The following is a 22,886-nucleotide window of genomic DNA, read 5'->3' as shown; positions in this document are numbered from 1 at the left end:
TCCACTGTGTCCCCACTCTGGTGTTGGATTACACTCAACTCTAACTGACAAGTTTTCCCACAGCGAGCATGCAAATTCAATGCGTCGCTACAATAAAACCGCTTGATGAAAAATTTCAAGCTTCACAATCTAGCTTCATCAATGTCTTAAGCCTTTGCTGACCGAATTTGAGGTGGATCTGATGAACCGTCTAGGAGTACTTTGTAAAAGTATAGAGCATGAACGTCCTGAAACGTCCTTATTCATGGCGAAACATCAAAATTCACAGCGTCGTTCCAGTAATGGAATAACTTGGTGAAGGTCTTTGGATTGCACTTTTGATAACTTTTCATCCCCAATGCCTTTAAATTGCACTGCCCAAATTTGAAGTCGATCGGATTAAATCTCCAGGAGGAGTTCGTTAAAGTACGGAGCATGTAAATGGTGAAAAATTACCTAAAAGCGTACAGTAAATCCAAAATGGCTGACTTCCTGTTGGGTTTAGGGCATGGTTCCAACAAACTTTTTTTTATAAGTCTCGACATGATACACCTGCTCACCAAATTTCGTGCATCAAGGTGAAACGTACCACGGGGGCTGCTTTGCGCCGCCACTTCTGACATTTTCTGACTTTTCAAGCATGTTCAGGCCCTCAAAAAGGCAATTCATTGTGGGGAACACAAAGAATAATCCGAGCAATTCCAATAGGGTCCTTGCAGTTTTCCTGGTCGGGCACTAATAATCCTTTGAATTTCAATAATGCGTCGCCACTATTCTCAGTGCTCGGACCCTAATAATAATTTTAGCAAAAACAATAGGGTCTTCGCAATTTTCCTGCTCGGGCCCTAATAAGAATAATAATAATCCTTTGGGACTCGATAGGGTTTTTGGGTAACGCCTCATTTTACTGGTCTGCAAATCTCCATTGTAAGTAGGTGATAATTAGATAGTAATGTATTTGAAATTTCTTTGAAATTACACCGAAATTACCCCAAAATGTATCAAAAATAAGCCCAACATTAGTTAATAATTATATTCCACTATTTCCCAATAAATAGCTGGTAATTTCTTTAATACATCACCAGCACAGTAATATGAAGTTAACTGATAGGTAAGGTAACACAAAAGCTTGACTCACAGCTCCGTTGTCTCCTGGTAAGTTGATGATAATTAGTAAGCTACTTCCTTGAAATGTCTTGGAAATGCAGATATCGACGGTCTGATTAGTGGAGGGCGGAGCAAGAGTGTCCTCTGCAGGCGGAGCACTGCAGCTCTGTGTGTGTCGACGCACCCGGAGAGCTCGGTGCAGGCCGTGGCTCCATTCAAACGTACATGAAAGAAAAAAAAATAAAATAAATAGAACTCCCCTGTTCTCTTTAGTGTGACGTATGAGTGCACGTATGAGTGGATGCATTCTCTTTTCTTTGACTTTTTGTTTCATGTTCTCAGCTCCATACATCGGACTGCATTACAGGGAGGAGACGCGCCCTCATCCCCCACCGACATGAGCCCACTGATACTGACTTAAATGCATTACACCGTCTATTACCACACCATTACCATCAACTGCATTCTTACCTGGGGAAGATTCTTATCGGTCTGCGGGTGGTCAGATGAAGAGGAAACACAGCTGCAGAAGCGTCACTTTGCCTGGCCTGTGTCCTCCGGCGGTTTTCACCCGCACACTTGTTAGTCTACACTTTTTTTTTTTCTTACATCGCATCCATCTGCTTGCGCCATCAGCACCAACACTCTGCCTTCCACGGCGAATGTCTTCGGCGTGAGCAAGGAGCCACGAGGATCGACGCCGATTGGTTAATTAAGGCGGATGACGTGCGGGGGTGTTGCAGCGGTAGCCACCTTTGTGGCAGAGAGAGACATCTTGGGGGAATTTCCAGCACATTATGGGGCTCTTTGTGACTTGGTCCTTGTTATTATTAGATCATTAACTTTTTTATTATTTCAGAGTAATTGTAAAAGAGCACGTATGCTCAGCCAACAGAACCCATATAAATGTGTATAAATCCATATCTGCATTGTGTCCTTTCCATTGTATAATTTGACAGACAGAACTGAAATATTAAACAAGATTAAATTGCACTCTACATACTGACATGCTCATACTGTTAAATGCATACCAGATCTGGGTATATGAATCCCTTGAAATTCAAAACCTTGAAGCACGGAAGCCACATCTCCATTTCATGTGTTTTATCTGTGATGCCTTACATGCAGGCTAAATATAGACTGGTGCAGTATTTGATGTGTGGATCCTTCTCCTCACCTCCAAAGCCCTTAGTAGTCAGGCGCCATCATATCTTAACAGGAGCTCATCATACCCTATTACCCCACTAGAGCATCCATCCAGAGTCCTGGTTCTGCTCGAGGTTTCTGCCTCGTAAAAGGATGTTTATCCTTGCCACTGTCACCAGAGTGCTTGGTCATGGTGGGAACTGTTGGGTCTCTGTAATAATATTATAAAGAGTCAGTCTTTGTATGTAAAGTGCTCCGAGATAACGTCCGTTATGATTTGGCCCTATACAAATAAAATTTATTTATTTTTTCCGTGCAACTCTCTCAAATGTGGGTTTAACATTGGATGGTGAGTTTGGAGGGACTGCAGACTTGGCTGGGCCTGGATGCTGCTGCTGGTCACAGGTTGACTACTGCCAGGTTCCCATGGGCTTGTGTCTCTTTAGACACCCCCATGTCCCCACATGGAAAACAGAAATGACAGTATGGCAGTTTCATATTTATGGCGATTTATTAGTTTATTTATTGATCATAATCTGACATATTATCATGTTACCGTACCAGATTATCTCTACCTATCGATATGTACTTTAGAATGCCTTGGAATTTATACTGTCTATTTGTGGGACGTGTGGAGGAATTGTAAATACAATGTGAAGAAGCTATGCGCCGCTAGGCCTGTAGATGTCGCCGCAGGCATAGCTAAAGCATTTGTAGAGGAGTTGTAAATATAATGTATATAACATTGTACTATTGAGAATTGCTCAGTACAACATCCAGTCGCCTTGGCTAGAATTGTTTAGCCACTGACTTGCTGTTAGTTAATCTGACCCACTGTAACTGCAGGTTTACTCAGTAATTATCTCAGTGGGTATCTTCTTGAAACTGTTTACTAAGTGACATTTCATATGCCTGATCTTCAAACATCAGGGTTGGGATGAACATTTTTTGGCTGACACATTCTTTATGAAATGACATGACATCCAAAATATCTACCTGGGATTTAATATAGATATATGTAAAGGCCTGTATTAAACTATTTGCAAAGCATTTTTCTTATTATTAATATTATAATAGTATATTTCATATAAAAAGCAAAAAATATATATAAACAACAAATAATCAACACATCACTGTGTAGACCTGATCCGGTTAGGGGTCCACGTTCTGGCACATGCAATGTTCAATCCATCTCCTTCCCCAATGCTGAGTTTGCAAGTACCCCACCATCACTGGTTCGGCCAAAATCCCCAACCTGAATCACCCTGAAGCGGTAATCTGTAATGTTTTTTTTATTATGTTCAGAATCAGAATCAGAAATACTTTATTGATCCCCGGGGGGAAATTGTACAGTACCAGTGCTCCCATTTAAGAGTAGAAAGTAGCATCATTTAGAGCTAAAAGTATGTACAAAATATAAAAATAAGAAATAGAAAATAAAAATATACACATTTACAGTATTTAAGTGAAAAATAAAGTAAAAAATATATACAATAACAATGTATATGTATGTGTATATATATATATATATATATATGTATTGCACTGTGTGTATGACTATATATGTATTACACTGAAACATTTAAAGAATAAATAGTGACGTAGTATATGGCAGGTGAAGTAGGTCCAGATTTCCAGTCTCTTCCTGAGTGTCTGACACTCAGAGGGAGGAGTTGAACAGTTTGATGGCCACAGGCAGGAATGATTTCCTGTGGAGCTCAGTTGTACATTTGGGAGGAATGAGTCTCCCACCGAAGGTGCTCTTGTGTCTGACCAGTACGTCATGGTGAGGATGTGAAGCATTGTCCAAGATGCCCCGCAGTTTCGACAGCATCCTCCTCTCTGACACCACCGTCAGAGAGTCCAGCTCCACCCCCACAATGTCACTGGCCTTGCGGATCAGTTTGTTGTTGCCTTCGATGGTTCTAATGCAGTTTGGGAAATTTCACTTTTCCAAAAAAGCGTACTGCTATCTCTCTCCATGCCTCCTCTGTAGGCTTTGGGATGTAGGTCTACATCCTTAGCCTCACGACTGCTCTGCAAGTCATGTAGACTGCGTCTGCCACAGTTTTCCTTCCGAGCCGGTAGGCAAAAGCCAGGCTTCGGAGGATCTTCAGTAGCTAGGAACCTGTAGAAAAAAAAGTGATGAATTGTCAACTGATGTGTACATATAAATGATGATGGCTTTTTAAAATGTGTGTGTGTTTATACTGATCAACTTGTCTCAACAGTTGACGACTGCCAAAAACGGTGGAAATATCTAAGAGATCAGATGGTGAGGAGCAACAAACCAAAACCAAAGAGTGGATCGGCAGGAAAATCCCAAAGAGAGTGGAAATACACTCAATAGATCTCATTCCTGCTACCCTATGTACAGCCGAGAACAAAATCTAATCTTCCAGCCGGGATTGAATGTTTACATATGTATTACATATTACACATTCCATTAATCTCCTAGCTCAAGAAGCAGCCTGGATATCCGTGCCACAGAGGCCTTCTGGGAAGCTATGGACTTGAGCGCTGGGATGGACTCAGAGGATGTGGGAGAGGGAACTTCCCATACCTATAGTAGGCCCATAACTGTCCCTCGCCCTTTAGAGGACATTCAAGAGCAGCGATTCCGACCTGAAACTTCTTCCACTGGGGGACATAGCCAGCCCAGAGATACAACTCCTGGCTTTGAGGGACCAGGACGCATTTATTTATATGTTTATTGAAACAATAAAAAATGTACTTATTTACTAAAACTGAGTGTATACTTTATGGAACTGAAATGTACTGCCTGTCATATTCCATATCAACAAGTTACACTGTAGGCCAGGTGTAAGTATTCTGTATGCCTGATATAACGTCCACTTTTTCAGAAATGCAGATGACATTTTATATGCCCAAACTGCAAATATTTCAAAAGCAAGTGAAATAAGTCAGCTACCTCAATGCTACAGCAAGACGTTGTTTAGGTTCAATGGATTCCCTAAAGTATTTTGCCTCTGAAGTTCTGTGCCTATAATTGAGAGGACATTAGCTGGAATTCAGGTAGTTTACTTCTGAATGACGACCGTTTATCTTAACTGACAGTTGATATGGGCAACTAGTTTGTTTGCTAGTTTCTGTAATGGCAACAACAAGTTAATGAAATAACGCTACCTTCATTTTAAATCAATGTTTCCTGTCAATTTATAATTATCTTTAATAAGTAGCCATACTGTATATTGGCTGCTTTGTATCAGGGCTTCCACGTTGGGGACTTGATCACCCTGTCTGCATATATTTTGCCAGTAGCACTGGCGGTTGCTGAGTAACTTTATCCCTTACATAGACTACTGTAGTCTGTAGATATTAAAAAAATGAAAAAGTTGAAGCTTCGCAGCGCTGTGTTGGCTACAAAAACTGAAGTCACAATCCCAAAACGATTGTTCCTCCCACTTTGTGGATGAAAAGCATACCCACAGAAGTTGCCTTGGCTATGAAGCTATGAATTATCAGGCTCCTTTGTGTACACTGGTTCATTAAAAAGAATGTGTACAATTTGTAACGATAATAACAATAATAATAGTTTGTTGCTAAATGCCCAGAGAGATGTTGGGACCCAGTGGGAGGACTGCACACTTGGCGACCATAGTTACAGTTCAAGTCTCCCCCTGATGCCTTATTATTTGACATGAGACATGTACAAAAAAGAAAATCAATAAACACCTAGTATGTCCTAGTTTGGTGCTTGTAGTGGTACAATAACTAAAGAAAAGGAGAAAGAACTGCAAAAAACAGACAAAGATGTAATGATCAAAACAAACTCAAGGTAGTAAAACTCTGTAGTTATTTTGCGACTACCAGCACCAAACTAGGACACTGGTGTGTATGACGCAAGCGTTCACACAAATTGTTGTTAAATTGCTTAGACCTGTTAATTCCTTTCGACTCTTTAGAGGTGCAGAACGCCTAGAGCCTTGCATTGGTACCTGCCTTAGGAAGAGAAATGAATGGCAGGATCTGGCTTTCACAAAGCTGCTTGCACCTATCGCTCAATGACAACCTGCCTGCCTGAAATTTATTGGCAATATGAGGCAGCATATATTTAAATTAGAAAGCCTTTAGCCTTGGCACAATTTCAGCACAGAAATCTGCATCGTATACAACACTGATCAAGACTTGCTGGGATGGAGTGCGGATGAGCACCTTTGATGCGGTCAGCCCTGTACAGAACATGTCCAGCTGCACGTAGCGGCAACGTGGCCCATGTCGTTTGAGTTGAAATACCCCCTCTACCATCTTTACATCTGAGGTCTTTCCCATGACTGGACACTTGATCTCTAACACTCTCCTTCACTCTCCTTCCCATAGCATTTAGCTGCATTCCCATGGAACCTTGGGGTAGAGATGCTCATGGAGGAACTTCTCAGGACTGGTTCTGACTGGTACCCTCTTGGCAGAACTGATGCAAATTTTACAAGTATCATGCCACATGTGTGAGGCCCTCTGCTCTTTGGTGATGTGGTCCAGTGTTGCAGACTTGGTCAAGTCAAGTGCAATGAAGGTACTGGCTCAGGTTCTCCCTCAACTTCTCATGGGAATGAAATGCAGGGGTGGGAGGCAGAGGTGAACAGTTTGACCTTACTTCTGGGTGCTGAAATTGGTTAGTGGCTCTTTGGTGCACAAAGCTGATGTCCATTAACCGCTTTGGGGCAAGGTTCCTCAGGGTTCCAGTATTCCAGTAGTGAGTAGCTCCTCAGTGCACGCTATACCAGTGAGTCACTGGGACACAGCCTTTTGGACATGAGACAGACAATTACAGTCTGAAGAAAATATAGATATTTCTTTCAAGCAACAATGGAATTGTCAGCAATTCTAAATTCAGACATCTGAATATCCTAATAATAAACTTACTTTGGATCCAAGTGATATGATTAGACTTACTGTGACATCTCAAGACTATTTCTGTATGACCCAAACCTGTGGAACTGATTAGGCTACTATCAATTATGAAGTGACAACTCGTTTTGTTTTGATGTGGAGAAGATTTGACATAGCTCACTTAACTTGACCCCATACAATGTACTTACCTTCCTCCTCAGCCAATATGAGATTTGACTAGATACTTTCAGATTCTCCATGATTCTTATTCTGGCAGTCCTGTGATACACAAATAGTATGTTAGCATTTTCCACATTCCAAGTAATTTTGTTTTGTTTTAATATGAAAATATTTTTTTTAATAAATTGTACATTGTCACACCATTTCAGTTCTGTGAGAGAATTGAAGTAGCTCAGTCAATAGTCAATAGATTCTATTTTCTGGTTAGTACTTTTCTTTTTTTTTTTTACCTAGTTTAGTCACATAATTATTATGAAAGATTATCTGCTAATTGGAGTTTATACTTTCAAATAGAGGACTATGCCCTTGTATGCTTAACAATCATTCTGGATAAAAAAAAACCCCACTCTACTTTCCTACCTTCCACAAAATTGAAGCTGCATGGCTGCATGACTTCCCAGGCCCACGATGCAAGAACATGCTGCTGTCTCTAAGGCTCCCAGGCTTGTCACCAGTATCTAGGAGTGTACTGGACTGCTGGACCGACTGGGCTAAACATCAGCCTTCAGAAACAGCAGATCTTTTACTTGGTGGAGTAATACGCGACTCACTCAGGTACTGGTAGGCTTCAGTGCTCTCTCGCCTCTTCTAGCCTCTTGGAGCCATACCCTAAACCCAAAAGGAAGTCAGCCATTTTTACTGTGCAATTTTAGGGCCTTTTTCCAGGTGCTGTAGTTTGACTAACTCCTTCTAGAGAATTAATCAGATAGACTTCCAGTTTGGACAGTGCAATCTAAAGACCTTCAACAATGTTTCAACAATTACATGTTTTATACTTTGATACTCCGCCTAGCAGGTTGACCAGATCCAGCTCAAAACTGTCTCAGAAAAGCCTTCAGACCCTGACGATGCTTTTTACTGATGAAGACTGTGAGTTTTTGTTTAATGACGGTCCCGGGCGACGTGGCAAATTTCGATGTTACGCCCCAAATTTGGTCAGAAAACTCTTGATGCTCAATAGTGAAGCTTTTGAGTTTTCACCAAACACCAGTGCCGTGGCGACGCATTATTCACCATGAAACAGGAAGCTTTCTTTGAGGGGCGAGGGATGCTTGAAAACTCTTGAAACTTGGCATACGCATAACGCCCCGTAATGCATGGGAGGCCTTAGTCAGGTGAAGGTGGCTCCGATGTTCACGAAATTTGGTACACACATTGCTCTTATCATTCAAACATATTTCATATGGCTGTCATTAACTCTGCCCCACTGGAAGTCGGCCATTTTGAAATGTGATTTTCCTGTATTTTATGCAAACTTTTACCAACTCCTCCTTGAGGGTTTGGGGTTAGCAAAGTTTTCCATGAAGGAGGAAGCCCTTTTTTGGAGGACTAGGGCTTTTCTAAAACTCAAGAAATGTGGCACACACATCAGAAGTGGTTAAGGTTTTGATCTGATGTGGGTCTTGTGTTCAGGTGTGATATTATGGCAGGATAGTGCCCTTTACAAAATTTCAACAAAGTAGCCCTTGAGGAACGTTTCACCTTGATGCAGGATGACGGAACATAATTTAGAGCCGTGTCAAACGATCTCTATTAACAGAAATGAGACTGCTGCTAGGGTCATTCACTGCTGCTTGCAGCTTATTATTATTATTATAATAATTATTAATAATTATAATTATTTGTTTCATAACAATAGCTGTGGACAAGTCCAGTGCAAGACTAATGTTCACCTAATATTGTAAAACATCATAGCTGATAGCATAGCTGCTAACCTTTGCAGTTATAAGGCTGATGCCATGTCAGTATTATGAGCCATCACAAAGCTAACCTAAATATGTGCAGTAAGTCAGTTGCTAGTCTACAGTCACTCAAATCACTCGGTTTTTAGCCACCAGGGTTTCACGAAAGATGTTCCAACATGTCACAGTAGGAAAAGCACAGATGTAAATAATAAAATGAATGATGATTTCCATTTAGCTGCTTCCATTTCAAGGTACTGCACTGTGCATGCTAGGTCACAGTCACACTGCCATGGCTTACTTACACTTGAGTAGAAACCAATGTTATTAGTAACACCTGTGTGAGGTAGTTGGCCCAAGACAGTAGCCAGCCTGTAGGGAACCACTCCTAAAGGGAACAGAGCCATTTTCATACAAGTGATAATGTCTGCCTTGAGACAGTTATGATGTAAGACACGTCAGTTGGTCAGTTGTGATTAATTGTAAATCAAAAGCTTTTGTGAGTCTCAATTATACTAAAGTCTTAGTGTTTGCAAAACACAAGAAAGAAAGGATAGAGAAAGAAAGAAAACAGACAGAACACAGAATGAAGAATGGAATTTAAGAAGTAAGTAAGTACATGGCACAACAGATATAAAAGTGCTTTCTCCCATTCTTCAGGCTTACCATTAAGTAGCAACAACCAATAACCGCTCACACTGACAGCTACCTTTGAATTAATTTCATATATTCCCATCTTGATGCCTTTGTTATTACAACTAAAATGTTGAATGTGTTAACACAATGGTAACAAAAGAGATCAAAACAAAAGCAGACCAAATGTGCACTCTTATCTATGTTTTTATCTCTCCAAGTTGATGTTCAAACTGTAGAGGAAATAATGGAATTCAATGGCTGCTTGGGAGGAAAACACAATTAAATGTCAAAAATACAACATTTGGAAAATGGTCAGAAATGTTAAGTTACTGTACATGATATGATATGCAGGAAAAGGCAGTCATTGGGAGGAGCAAAAAAAGTGCCACTTTCCTGACTTGTTTGGGGAGAAGAGGTGAAGAGGTGAAATCAAAGAAAGGACAGACCCTTGGTAGGAGATAAATGACAAGAACAGTCTTCTCTGTTTCTACCTCTGGACTTGGGCAGTTAAAGTACTGATTGAGGTTTTCCCCTCCTATCAATCAATCAACCATTCAGAGCTGACCAATAGGGTTTCCCCGCCTTGGCCTGTTGCTTAAAGTGAAGTGGAGTGCTGGCATGTTGCTCATTTTAATCTCCTTAAGTAATCACCCCCACAGTAGAGTCAATGAGTCAGCCTGTCAGAGTGATCGATTCCAGTGTTGCAGGTTCCTGGGCAGCCAGGAAGGAGCAGGAAACCATACACTGGATGAGAAACTGGATGTTGGATACCACAATTCATCAGCCACTTCATGAAAGCAGATTGAAAAGAGGCTTTGGACTCCTGCCATACAGTCTGGCACTGTAGAAATGACAAATGTTGGTGGTTATTTTATAGCCTCCCAAGGCCAATCTCTAAGTTTCCTTTGCTTACTATGGCCAGCCAAGACGCAACAGGCATTTGCCTTGTTTAAAGCCAGTGGGACAAAATTATAGCGATTAGAGTCCGTGACCAATCAGAGCAAGGCTACACTTTAAATAAGGTGTTACATTCACAGACTTTTAATCACTCCTGCACACTTGTGTGATCTTTATATCTTTTTTTCTTGAAGGGTCAGTTCTCCCAAATTACATGCACATTTACCACGTTTTTATGAAAGTGGGTCTAACTCTGTTGTTCGTAGCATGAAAAATGTTTCAAAACTTTGGTCATATCTTTGACCACACCTGCTGTCCTTTCTTTCACCCTGGATTGGCCTGAGATGAGATGCTGACCAAGCCCGGTCGGCATTCCTGTAGCAATAGTTCAACTACGATATCTGCACGATGTAGAACAAATTAATTATTCAATTAGTATTACACGCTCTGTGTACCATGGGACCACACTGCCATCTAGTGAACCTAGGTAGTCGGGTCTCTGTAATAATCAGCATTACAACCACGATGAATGATTTTAATCACAGCCTATTCTATTCTGTAACCAAATGTAAATAGTAATGTTAATCCCTGTCCACTCCATCATCGCCTTGGAAATTGTTCTTCTAACAGTTAAGTGGGTAAGAAGATTATAATTAACAATGCTTAATATGTGAGTTACGTTTTAAACAAATATACCTGTTGAATGAAGAAGAAATTAACAACAAATGCGTAGTATGAAACTATGTGTGGTTTGTATTGCAATCATAATCCATTTGACCACAGTGATGGAAAGTATGTGATTTATGCGCGTGACAAATTAACTCATAGTTTGCATTTTAACTTAGTGGAAGCACGTCTCAATTTTTAATACTATTTTGTACTTAGTTAATCCTGCATTGATAATAACCACATGAGAAACACCACCAACACATCTTCGGCTAAGGTGTCGCTTCATGGCCAACACTTTGCTGGGAGGCCGTAAAGCAACACCTTAGCCGAAGCAGTAGTTTGGGGGTCCTCTCTGGAAGACTACGTCAGTGACCATCTGCAAAAGTAGGCAAACAGATCCAACCTGCTGCTGTGATAAAGAGTTGATGTCGGACAGGGCTCTTAACTGTAGATTCTAGAGAAGTTGAATTAGCACTCTAATTTAGCGACCATCCGTTCCCTGATGTATCTCTGAAACCACATACTCCTTTCACTATTGTCAAATAGTGTAGTAATTTTTTTGCCAATTTGCCATTTAAATAACACATTGCTTGCATTTATTGTGTTCTAATTTCATGTGATATCGACATTAATATGCCATTTATTCTCTATTCACTTGTTAACCAACATATAGCTACAAATAAATGTTTCATTCATCACAAAGTCATTGTCTGTGAATATTTCCTCTAAGCAGAGAATTAAGATCAGTGTATAAAGAATTTACTACTTCGATTGTGAGATTGATTTAACAGGTTTATTCATTTTCTCTCAGCTGTGACCAAGGGTGGTGCCCCAAATTGGTAACGAGAGCTAATCTTTCATATTAAAGTAGTACCCACAACTACATATGACATTTGAAAAACTCAACAGCAACATCTATTAACAGAAGTGATGTCCAAGCTGGTAAAGAGGTAAAGAGAATATAAGTAAAAATTTCCACCTTTTCGCTCTGGAAGTTTAACGCTTCTAGAATGAATGTGTTTGTGTTAACAATCGATCACTGACTACTTGTATGTGAGAGGGGTTTTCATAGTGAGTTTTCACAGATCAGGTGTGAGCCCCCCCACACATCCAGGTCTAAGATTATAGAAGTAATTGTTACTTCAAAAAGATTGGAGAAGTGGCCAAATCAGTCTCTTACCCTTCTCTAATGTCTCATATCAGATGACTCATTTAGGCTCATTAGGAGATGATGCCGTGACGTTTCATCATTAATTGCGTATTAAATACAGGTGTGTTCACTTTTACAGACTGACCTGAAGAAGACCATCTGTTGTTGAAACATTATATCACTCATGTCCATGTGAAATATTGTCTTTTTTTTTGTGTGTGTGCATAATTTGGTCTCTTTTCTGTCTCTTCATCAGGCTACATGAATGAGATGGATTAGGGTGTTATTACAAACCATCTGCCTTTGCTAAAACAAATGGAATTGTGTCTTCGGCCAGAAATGTCCAGTCTCACCAAAAATGTTTATTTTGGCATTGGAATCCCTGGCATGTCCTATCAGGTCTAACCAACAAATATGTGGAATTAATATACAGTCATGGAAAAAATTATTAGACCACCCTTGTTTTCTTCAATTTCTTGTTCATTTTAATGCCTGGTACCACTAAAGGTACATTTGTTTGGACAAATATAATGATAACAACAAAAATAGCTCATAAGACTTTAATTTAAGAGCTGATATCTAGCCATTTTCCATGGTTTTCTTGATAATAACCAAAATCACTTAAGTTCTTACATCAATAGCTATGGCATTGTACTGCCAAAAACAGTGCTTTTAGGCATTCCATGTTTTCTTTTCTGTCTGTTTTAGTCACATGATACACACAGGAGTTAGTACTTGATTGCATAACCATTGTTTTTGATGACTGCAGCCATGCGTCTTGGCATGCTCTCCACCAGCTTCTGACATTGTCGGCTGTCTTGGAGATCTTCAGTTTTTTGGCTACCTGTCTCTCACTCATGCCAATTTCCAGCAGTGCCAAGATGGCTGCCTTTGTGGCTTCACATAATTCTTTTGTTTTAGGCATTATGTGAGAGCTGACAACTTCTGAGTTGTGCTACGGCTTGAATGTAAGCAGGAAACCACTCCAGGCCTTTGCATGTGCAGTGCTGCTTATGACATGAAATGGCCTCTTATATACCCTGGGAATACAATTAAGCTTAAGCATGCCAAATAGGACATAAAGTATTATGTAATCAGCTGCATTTTTTGTCGTGTTCATTGTATTCTTCAGGTAATATACCTTTAGTGGTACCAGGCATTAAAATGAACAAGAAATTGAAGAAAACAAGGGTGGTCTAATAATTTTTTCCATGACTGTATATGGGTATGATTTTTAATTTAAATTTATAATAAAATGATAATATATTTAGATGATATAGTATTAACGCTTTCAAATCCATATTTAAGCCCATAGATGGGTTTGGCAATGTTTCTAGATATAAAGTAAATTGAAAGAGTGAAGCAACTCCACTCACCTGCATGACTTTCCCAGTACATTTTGCCACAGCTCAGATAGTTTGGAAGAAAGAGGGACTGAAATATCTTGGTATTAATATAATTTCCCCCATTGAGATGATATTCGAGATAAATGGTCCTACATTGATTAAAGGGGAGCTGTTATGCTCATTTCCAGCTCTATATCTTTATTCTGGGACACCACTAGAGTAGATTTGCATGATACACAGTTCAAATAAGTTCTTATTCATCTTATTGTGGCCCTTCATGCAGCCCCTCAGTTCACCCTCTGTCTGGCACAAGCTGTTTGAGCTCCTGTCTCTTCAAGGCCCGCCTCCCTAAAAGCCCACTTTCTTCTGACAGCTACAGTAACTTAGCTTGGAAAATAGTGATATGGGGCGTTTAATTTGATGAACTTACTGTTTGTCAGACCACAAATGAGACTAGAAGTGGGTTGGAAAAAAACGATAGATGCTGCTGGAGCTGAGTGTTTCTTGGGGTCTGGGCCTCACTGAGTACTGTTCAAAAACACACAACTTTATTCACTGATTTTGGTAAAAACTTATTTTATGGAGAAAATGTTTTCTGGTTTTCCCTCTGATGTCCTCCGGCTGCTCTGCCTCAACTCTCTGTGTTTTATGGAGTTTCCTGATGGACAGAAAGCTTTAGAAAGTAACTGCTAACTGCTGCTAACTGTAGCTGCCGTTAGCTCAGTTAGCTCTGAGGACCAGGGGGAGTGTTGGTGTTTACACCGCCAGCACAGGAGCTTTGGACCGCTGAGAGGAGGAGGTTTCCAGTCCCGGACTCCAAGAGTCAGATGGTTAGAGTCAGCTAACTAAGAGCATAGATATAGATATATATCTATGGCTAAGAGGACTGCTAGATGCACAGCTTAGCAGAGCAAAGATAATTAAAATGAATGTTTTCCCCTGATTGTCTTTTATGATATCTGTAATTCCACTTAAATTACCTGAATATTTTTTCAAAGAAATTAAATAGCTTTTTACAATGTTTCTTTGGGGGAATAAAAAACCAAGAATCTTACAAAGCACAGAAATATATACATATTATTTGCCTTTAATGGCAAATATCCCAATCCCCGGGCCTATCACAAACAATGTGGGGTTGGCAGCCGGATATGGCTGGAACAGAAAATTGTAGATGAGAGTAAAAGACAAATATCCCTTTTTTTCTTTGTGGTATTGTACAAAGGTCAGTACAAACATTAAGAACACAAATATATTTTTCATGTGAAATACCAAAGATAATCCAAAGGAAATGTGCAATCAATAGATTAGTGTTGCCTTCGTGTCCATTATGGGAGAACCCATTATTCACTGCTGGAGGGAAGACTCATATTAATAAGGAATGGAAAAGTCATATGTTGGAAATCTGGGCCAAATTGTAAAACAGGAGAGAATAATGAGTTTTAACAAGCCCAAAGCTAATTACGATTTTAATGATTTGTGTTTTCTGCAGTATCTACAGCTTAAATCTATATTGCAGAAATTCATACTGGCCTCAGATAAATATTCAGTTAATCAATTGAAAGTGATTGTAACAAACAGAGGCACAGTATCCAAACTTTACAGATGTATATGGCTTGGATAAAGTTAAATTATAATGGGAACGTGAAAACACTTACCACTAGAACAATGGGACACTGTAATGCGAATACAAATTACTTATCAAAATGTGTTAAACTTGTACAGATGAAGACTTTATGTCGAATATATATAACTCCATTGAATAGGATGAATAAAATAAATCCTATGCTGGCATTGCTGTGTAAAGAGAGGATCTTTAATACGTATGCCATGGTACTGCCCAGAAATAAGACTGTTATATTATTTTCTGTTTAATACTAAATGTGGTTATATCAAGTGTGTTTATTGGGCGTTAAAGTGGATGGCTTGCCTGATAACATAAGCATTCCTTTCTGTGAAAATGATCTCTCTTATGAACTGGAAAGTAAGGAAATCAAATTGTTTTTGTTTGAATTACTGGCTAAAGGACATTATAGAACTGATAATGACAGAACGTGCAGCCTCAGCCCTGCAGAGGTAGACATAATCGGACAAAGCTTCAAACCTGTAGATATCTAAAAATATGACCTTTTGGGATGCAAAGATACCCTCAATATACAAATCATTAAATTACTTTATCCCAAGATTAGACCACATGGAAAAAGCTCCATCTGCTAGAGAGAGATGGAAAGCATTATCTTTTGACATAGGAGCCAGTAGTGAAAAGGTTTGCAATCCAAAATGGCGTCTAAATTGTTTCCAGATTTTCAGAGTCATCTTGACGAAAATGTTTTTGCAGTATTCTGAGCAGGCTGAACCACTGGAGTTGTAAACCAAAGCAGCCAGTGGACCAGAGTTGGCCTTAATGTGATAATGTGGGCATGAGTCATGATGTTAAGGGCCAAATGAATCTACCTAGCCCTATTTCTAGATTACATTGCACTGCATTGCATTATACTTTCGTGATCCCAATAAGATAATTCTCAAGTCGTCTTTATGGTCATTTGGAAACAAAATATAAAATTGAATATATGTAATAGGAAAACAAAGGAAAATGTTCATAACAGAAGCATTTGTGCAATAAGCCTATACAAAAGCAGGCCCATTGGCCTCAACTGGGCCACTTTTGGCCCTGTTGTGTGGGACAGAAGTGGCCTGTAAGAAGCCGAATCAGATTTGGCTGTTGCAATACAATATTATACATAAAGACTATCAAGCAACGCTTTATTTAACTGCCAAATTTCTGAATGGTCTTTGGTGGGACGTTCAGGGGTGACAGCGGCGTTCAGTAATATAGTAAACTATGCTAACGACAGATCAGAAACGTGTAACTATATTTTTTTTGCAGACACTAGATATCAAACAAAAGCCGGAGACTATATCGTATTGAATTGTTGTGACCTGTAAATTCACCTCCTCTAGAACTGGGCAGCTGCCTCCATCTCACTCGGACTCACCCTGGGTCCAGGTCCACAGCCTTTAACGGCGGGTGGCGCTTGCTGGTTCACGAAGTACCAAGGCTTTATCTGCTGCCTGCTTCTGTAGTCACTCAGCAGTGGTTTACAGTCATCAGTTGTTGACAAATACTAAAAATATACTTTAAAGTAGTATTTCCGTGAAATAAAGCAAAACTTTGAATTAAATAACTATTGCCACTACTTCATGGGGCTTAGAGAAATGTGACCCCCCCCCCCTTCTGCTTGACCTTGGGTGGAACTCCTGATGCCTTCAAAGTTAAGACTATTGTGTTTACTGTGAGTCAATTTTAACAACAATGGTATTCATGAGTTTGTGGGTGGACGTTTTCTGGAAGCTCTGAGTTCAAGAGTTGTGACATAAGCTGGTGGTTTAAAAAATGTTGAGCTCATGGAAGTTGCTTTTTAAATTTATTTCTTTTATTGTCTACTGTTTTGTTGGTCCAGGTGCAACCCTTGTTAAAAGTTAATGTTGAAAACACAAGAAATGGTCTCAAATGAAAACTAATAGCTTTATTTGTGAAATATGAAAGCTGAAAGACGCTTAGAGGAGAATTGTTTTTTCTCTATCTTTTGTACCAGCACGCTGAGACTACACAGTATACATGCAGCGATTATTATTATTATTATATCTTATCATCTTATTATCTCTTATTTATTATCTCTATAAAGTCTGGCCTCAGAGACAGGGAGTGAACCTTTTCTCAGTGGCTGAGTGTGTGAGATGCTGTTACCTGACCGACTTTGTTGTTATTGTTCTATGGGATGGATTTAATACCCTTTTTCTCTTTAAATATGTTTTTGTTACTGTTAAATATTTATGTTGTAGTTGTTGGTCTAACTGATGTTGATGCTGGGCAGGTTCAAGTAAAATAAAATATGACAAAGTCTTACGTAGTGTTTGAATTTAGAGAACTGAACAGAAAACATTTCCGCTGCAATTGGTCGGCACAAATGCCGAAACCTAAGCTATAAAAGTAGCATTGTTTCTGCATAAATGTTGTTTGTCTTTTACCCCAATTGCTCTACATTGATGAACATAGTGGCAGACAGGCCTCAGGGGTGAAAATCAGCAGTGGGCCCCAGATTGGCCACATATTTATTTTGGAATTGTAGACCATGTACATTTTGACATAGGCAGAGAAGTTACCAGTGGGGACACAGAGGTTATGTCAGTTATATAGCTCGTAAAATTGGAATTTTGGCATCATGAAGAGGAGTTTACATTCTACTATTAAACACATGTAACACATGTTGGTTTTTTTAGGTCGATTCTATTTTTTTCAATGTGTTTATGCAAAAATAAATAAATAAATCAAGGGTAAGGTAAAGATGAAAGGAATTAGTATTCTCCATCAGAATTACACACATGGCCCCAAGACATAATAGAGGGAGATACAATTTACAGAAAATACAGTTGAACAGTTGAATTAATACATAAATAGTGAAATTTTATGATTTAAATTTCTGCCTACAGCCCTGGACACTTATAATATGACATAATGCAGGGACTGCCTTAAGGCCATTATCAGTTGATTGGGTGCTTTAGTTATGCTCATTCCCAGGCGAATCTTTAATTTACTGAAAGGACCACAAACCAACAGACACACAATGAATCGGAGCCCTCTGAGGGTCTCGGGCCCTGGGGCGGTTGCCCACTTTGCCTGGTCGGTAATCCAGCCTTGGTGGCAGACGATCACAAAACACTCGCCTGCATAGATCCAGACCTTCAATTTGTATATGGGCTCTTGGCCTAAATTTCTACCAACTTTCATTTAAATGTGGCAACACCAATGTATTATTTGGATTTGTCTCAGAACTCAAAGCCTATAGGTGATATAGTCAACCCAATATGTCAAATTCAACAGATAAACGTTTTCTGGACCTATACATCTCTCAATAAATAGTGAGTGAGCACCATGGAGTGTTTTTGGACACGTGACGCGCTGGTGCAGTCGATCCTGACGCCTCTGCGCGTTCACGTCACTCCTCGTGTCCTCCTGTTAATTGTGTGAGAAAGTGTCACGTGAACGCTCGCGTATGGGTATACTGTAGCCCCCCCCCCCTCTCCTCCTTCGCTCCTCACTTCTCGCCTTCTCGGCATCAGCAGCGCTCACAAGCCAGGGAGAGCGCGCCCGCGTCCGTGGCTCCGCAGCGCGCTCCCGTCATCACGTCAGGTGGCAGCCCACTGGTCCTGAAGCTGACGAGGATGATGATGATGATGATGGCGGAGGAGCAACGCTGAGTTCGCTCTTCCATTTTTTTTTTCTCTCGCTTCATTCTTTTTGATTATATTAAAAATAAAAAAGGACAACACTGCGACATAAGAGCAACACCGCCGGTTTGAGCGAATATTCCTCCACCTCCCTCCCGTCTCCTGAGCCGAGACCGAGATGGGGAATGAAGCGAGCATGGAGGGCGGCGGGCAGCTCGGTGAGCCGGGAGCCGCCGGGATGATGGGGTCGGCGATGCCCGGAGGACCCGTAACAGGACCGGGGGCAGGGCAGCACATGAAGCCGGTCAACGGAGCCGCCGCCGGGGGAGGGATGGGAGTCGGAGGCCCCGGGATGGGAATGACGAGGTAGGAGCAGCAGCGGTGGAAGTGTTTCGAGTAAATGGGGCTGGGTGTTCTGGGTATACTACCGATGTGTGTTTGAACGCGGGACGCGGTTGATGGAAAACAAGAGACCAGATACCCTTTCCTTCACATTTTACAGGGATGGGATTAACAGGGTGTCCCACAGTGTTTCCCCTCTCTCGTGCATGATTTTAAAGAGGACACATGAGCGTCTGACGGAGTGTTATTAATAGGAGAAGGCTGACATCTCTGGTCGCTGAAATTGAAAAACCCGAGACCTGTCTGTGGTGCTGAAATCAGACGCACCACTGAGCCCGAATGGCTCATTTGAACTCGCCTTGGTTTCCCCAAAATAGATTTTACCTCCCATATTACATGTTAAGGTGGCTTACAACCCCCTTGTCCCTGTGCTCTGTGTCACGGCTGTCATCTCATTCTGCTGTAATGATGTTTTCTCCTGTTGGAGATGTGATACAGTTGGATGCTTGGAGCGCCTTCGTACGCTCGCATGTTTCCGCATGGGCGAGGGGTGGACAGCCTCCTGTGTGTGTTCTGTGCATGTGTGCGTGTTGAGCCTGTGTGTTGCGTACGTTAAGGGGCTTGCCTGGCTATGTAGGCTTGAGTTTGATGACGTGTATGTGAAGTACTGGTATTATTTCCCTGCTAATGACGTAGAAATACCATACCATGTCAAACCAAACACCCCTTTGCATGTCACTATATCATGTTATGGCAGATATATTTAGACCTGTGTAATAAGGCATGAATTGAACAGAGTATTCATTGCTAATTTTATTTCATAAATGAAATAATTTCGATTCATTTCACAATTACAATGAGCTAAATCCTGTTTGTAATCTCACATTACTGATATTTTAATATACAGTATCTATACACCTACTGGAAATAGTAAACGGGCTATAAAATAGCCCTGCCATGCACAGCACTATAACATACACCATTTGTCATATGCCACTAAATCATGTGACTCCATACAGCGCCACAACTGCAGCTCCAATCTCTCGTTTAGCTCGGCTCAGCCAATGCAGGCGACTACACTCACTCGTCTTTTCCACAATCCAGGAATCCCAATTTACTGCACCAACTCATCCATAAAGCCCTTCCGTACAGCCAGGCTACGGCACAGAGACCTAATCAGGTTGACGTTTTATAGAAATAATACCTGACTGGGGCTGCAGCTGGTCTGCGCACACCAGGGTCTGTGCGTGTGTGTGTGTGTGTGTGTGTGTGGGTTATATTTAGGACACATCCCTGGTTTGATTCATGCCTCCGTAGGAGAGGAGAGCGGAGCAGCACAGGCCTATCCATCATTATGTAACACAGGGACTCAGGAGCAGATGACAGCTCGCCTCTGATGAACAATAACGGAGCTGAACATGCTTTGATGCATTATCTCTTCATTACTATTAGTCTTCTTTGGTGCTTTTATAAAAAAACATCTGGTGTTTCTGCAGGTTTCTGGGCTCCTGGTTCCAGACCTCGAAATCGCTGCCCACATTTCCAATCCATTCAGACTAAAAGGCGATGGTCTTTGCAGCATGCAGCGCCTTTACATTAAGTATTTATAATGGCGTAACACAAGGCCATGTGAACAGATTGAATCACGTGCAGAGCGTGTTTGCTCGCCCCCACCCTTCTCACTCTCACACTCCCTCCCTCCTCTGCGCTGCTCTGCCTGCTCCTATCACTCTCTCTCTCTTCCGCTCTCTCGCTCCTTGTCTCCTCTGCACACTTGCATGCTTTGCTACCTTCTCTCTCTCCATGTCCTTCTGTCTTCCTGTCCTCCTGCACACTTCCAGTCCTTATATAGGAGAAAGGGTTTCCCTCTTCCCCTAAATGAACATACCACTCAGTATTTTTTTTTGCTATTTACAATGATAATATTTGTTTAAGCCTGCCATTATTCATTCATTTATCTAATTGTCAACAAAACCTAACTGACAGACCAAAACCAACAATGCATTCGTCCGTCTCTCAGTACTTCCTGACTGTCCTCCCGTGTCTGTGGTTCTTTCAATTAAAAAAAGGCTCAGTAACTTTATAAAACAGCCTGACAACGTAGTTGTTAGCAAAAGTTATTTAAACAGGAGTAAATAGTGCATTTTATTTTTTTTTCTGGACTATTTTCAGCTGCGGATGAATACAAATTTGGTACTCTTTAGTCTATTTAAGGCAGCAAGACGCTGCACATGGCTTTGACTCAACATCGCTTGTCTGTGCTTTTCAAAACTCTTGCTGATCACTGTTGCATCCTCCCAAACCTCTATAATTAAGTCATCTCTCTCCCTCCTTTGTTCCGCCATAGTCACTGCTGCTGCTAGAAGGCTATGTCACAGTAATGCTGTCTCTGTGAATATACTGTACATTTGCTCCTTCTGTGAAAATCCCTCCACCTCTATCTCACTCTCTCCCTTGCTGCCTCCTTTTCAACCAATATCCAGCAGCCTATAAATGGTTCTGCCTTTACTATGAGACACAACTGTAGTGCATGGCAGTGCAGATGAAGAGAGATATACTGAGAGTAAGGGGAAATAGGAGGGTAGGAAAGGTGAGAGAGAGCTGAAGGAGGTAAAAGGGGAGAGAACAGTGAGAGAAAAGAGAGAGGGATTAGCAGCTGGTGGAAATATATCAAGTGTAGCTATACAATGGGATAAAACCTAAAGGGATACAGGAAGGGGAAGGGAGTGATTGGGTAGTGATAAATTGATATCCAGTCAGGGATCATCCAGGAACAACCAGAAAAATACATTATATTGCCAGCAGAACAGTTCCATAAGACGTATTATTATTTTATATATACAGTGGGGTCCATAGGTCTGAGACCGCATTGAAAATCTCTAATATTTTCACGTAAACCTGGAAATAATCACAATGTTTGAGGATTCAGAAACATTTAAAAACACAAATGCAATCAAATTTAAGCAAATTTGTGGCAGTGACCAACTTAACTCCTTCGTACAAAAGGTCAGATTTCTTAGATGACACTCAGGTGGATTTGATCTACTCATCAGAGGCTCGTTCAGCTCGCAGCCAGTGTTCACCTGTTATAAATATGGCTGTGCCTCAAGTTTCCAGCAGATCATTGCTTACTAAGTAGCATAATGATAGTGGGAAACATGGCATCCGAACTAAGTGAAAGTGTCAGAAGTCAAACTGTTATTCTGAACAAAGAGGGACTTTCTCAGCGTCAAATCATGGCCAGACTAAAGGTTTCTAAGGTGGCAGTGCATGGAACTCCAGAATGCTTTGCAGAAAGGGAATCAGTTGTATCCAAAGCGCCATCAGGCAGACCAAAAGTGACAGTCTCACTCACAGTTTCTGAACCACTTCTCAGAAGGGGAAACAAGGCCAAACGCTTGAGATGGGCTAAGAAATACCAGCATTTTACTGTGGGTGACGAAAAGTCCTATTTACTGATGAATTCCAGTTTGAGATGTATGGCAGTAACAGAAGGGCATATGTAAGGAGACGAACAGGAGAGAGAATGATACAGCAGTGTATCAAACCAACAGTGAAACATGGTGGTGGGAATATTCAAGTCTGGGGGTATTTTGTCTACTCTGGAGTTGGACA

At 40.8% G+C, this 22,886-nt stretch overlaps 1 protein-coding gene across 1 annotated transcript in view; it reads left to right on the top strand.

Annotated features, from left to right (window-relative positions):
- The first annotated feature begins 19,107 nt into the window (after nt 1-19,107).
- bsna (bassoon presynaptic cytomatrix protein a) overlaps nt 19,108-22,886 on the top strand; it is a 122,061-nt gene continuing 118,282 nt past the window's right edge. The window contains exon 1 of the mRNA XM_070910281.1: nt 19,108-19,295. Coding sequence (XP_070766382.1) covers nt 19,108-19,295 — 188 coding nt within the window. The remainder of the gene's footprint in view (nt 19,296-22,886) is intronic.

This window comes from Enoplosus armatus, chromosome 8 (genome assembly GCF_043641665.1).
Source record: "Enoplosus armatus isolate fEnoArm2 chromosome 8, fEnoArm2.hap1, whole genome shotgun sequence".
In the NCBI taxonomy this organism is placed as follows: Eukaryota; Metazoa; Chordata; class Actinopteri; order Centrarchiformes; family Enoplosidae; genus Enoplosus; species Enoplosus armatus.
This window is presented reverse-complemented; position numbering and strand designations above follow the sequence as displayed.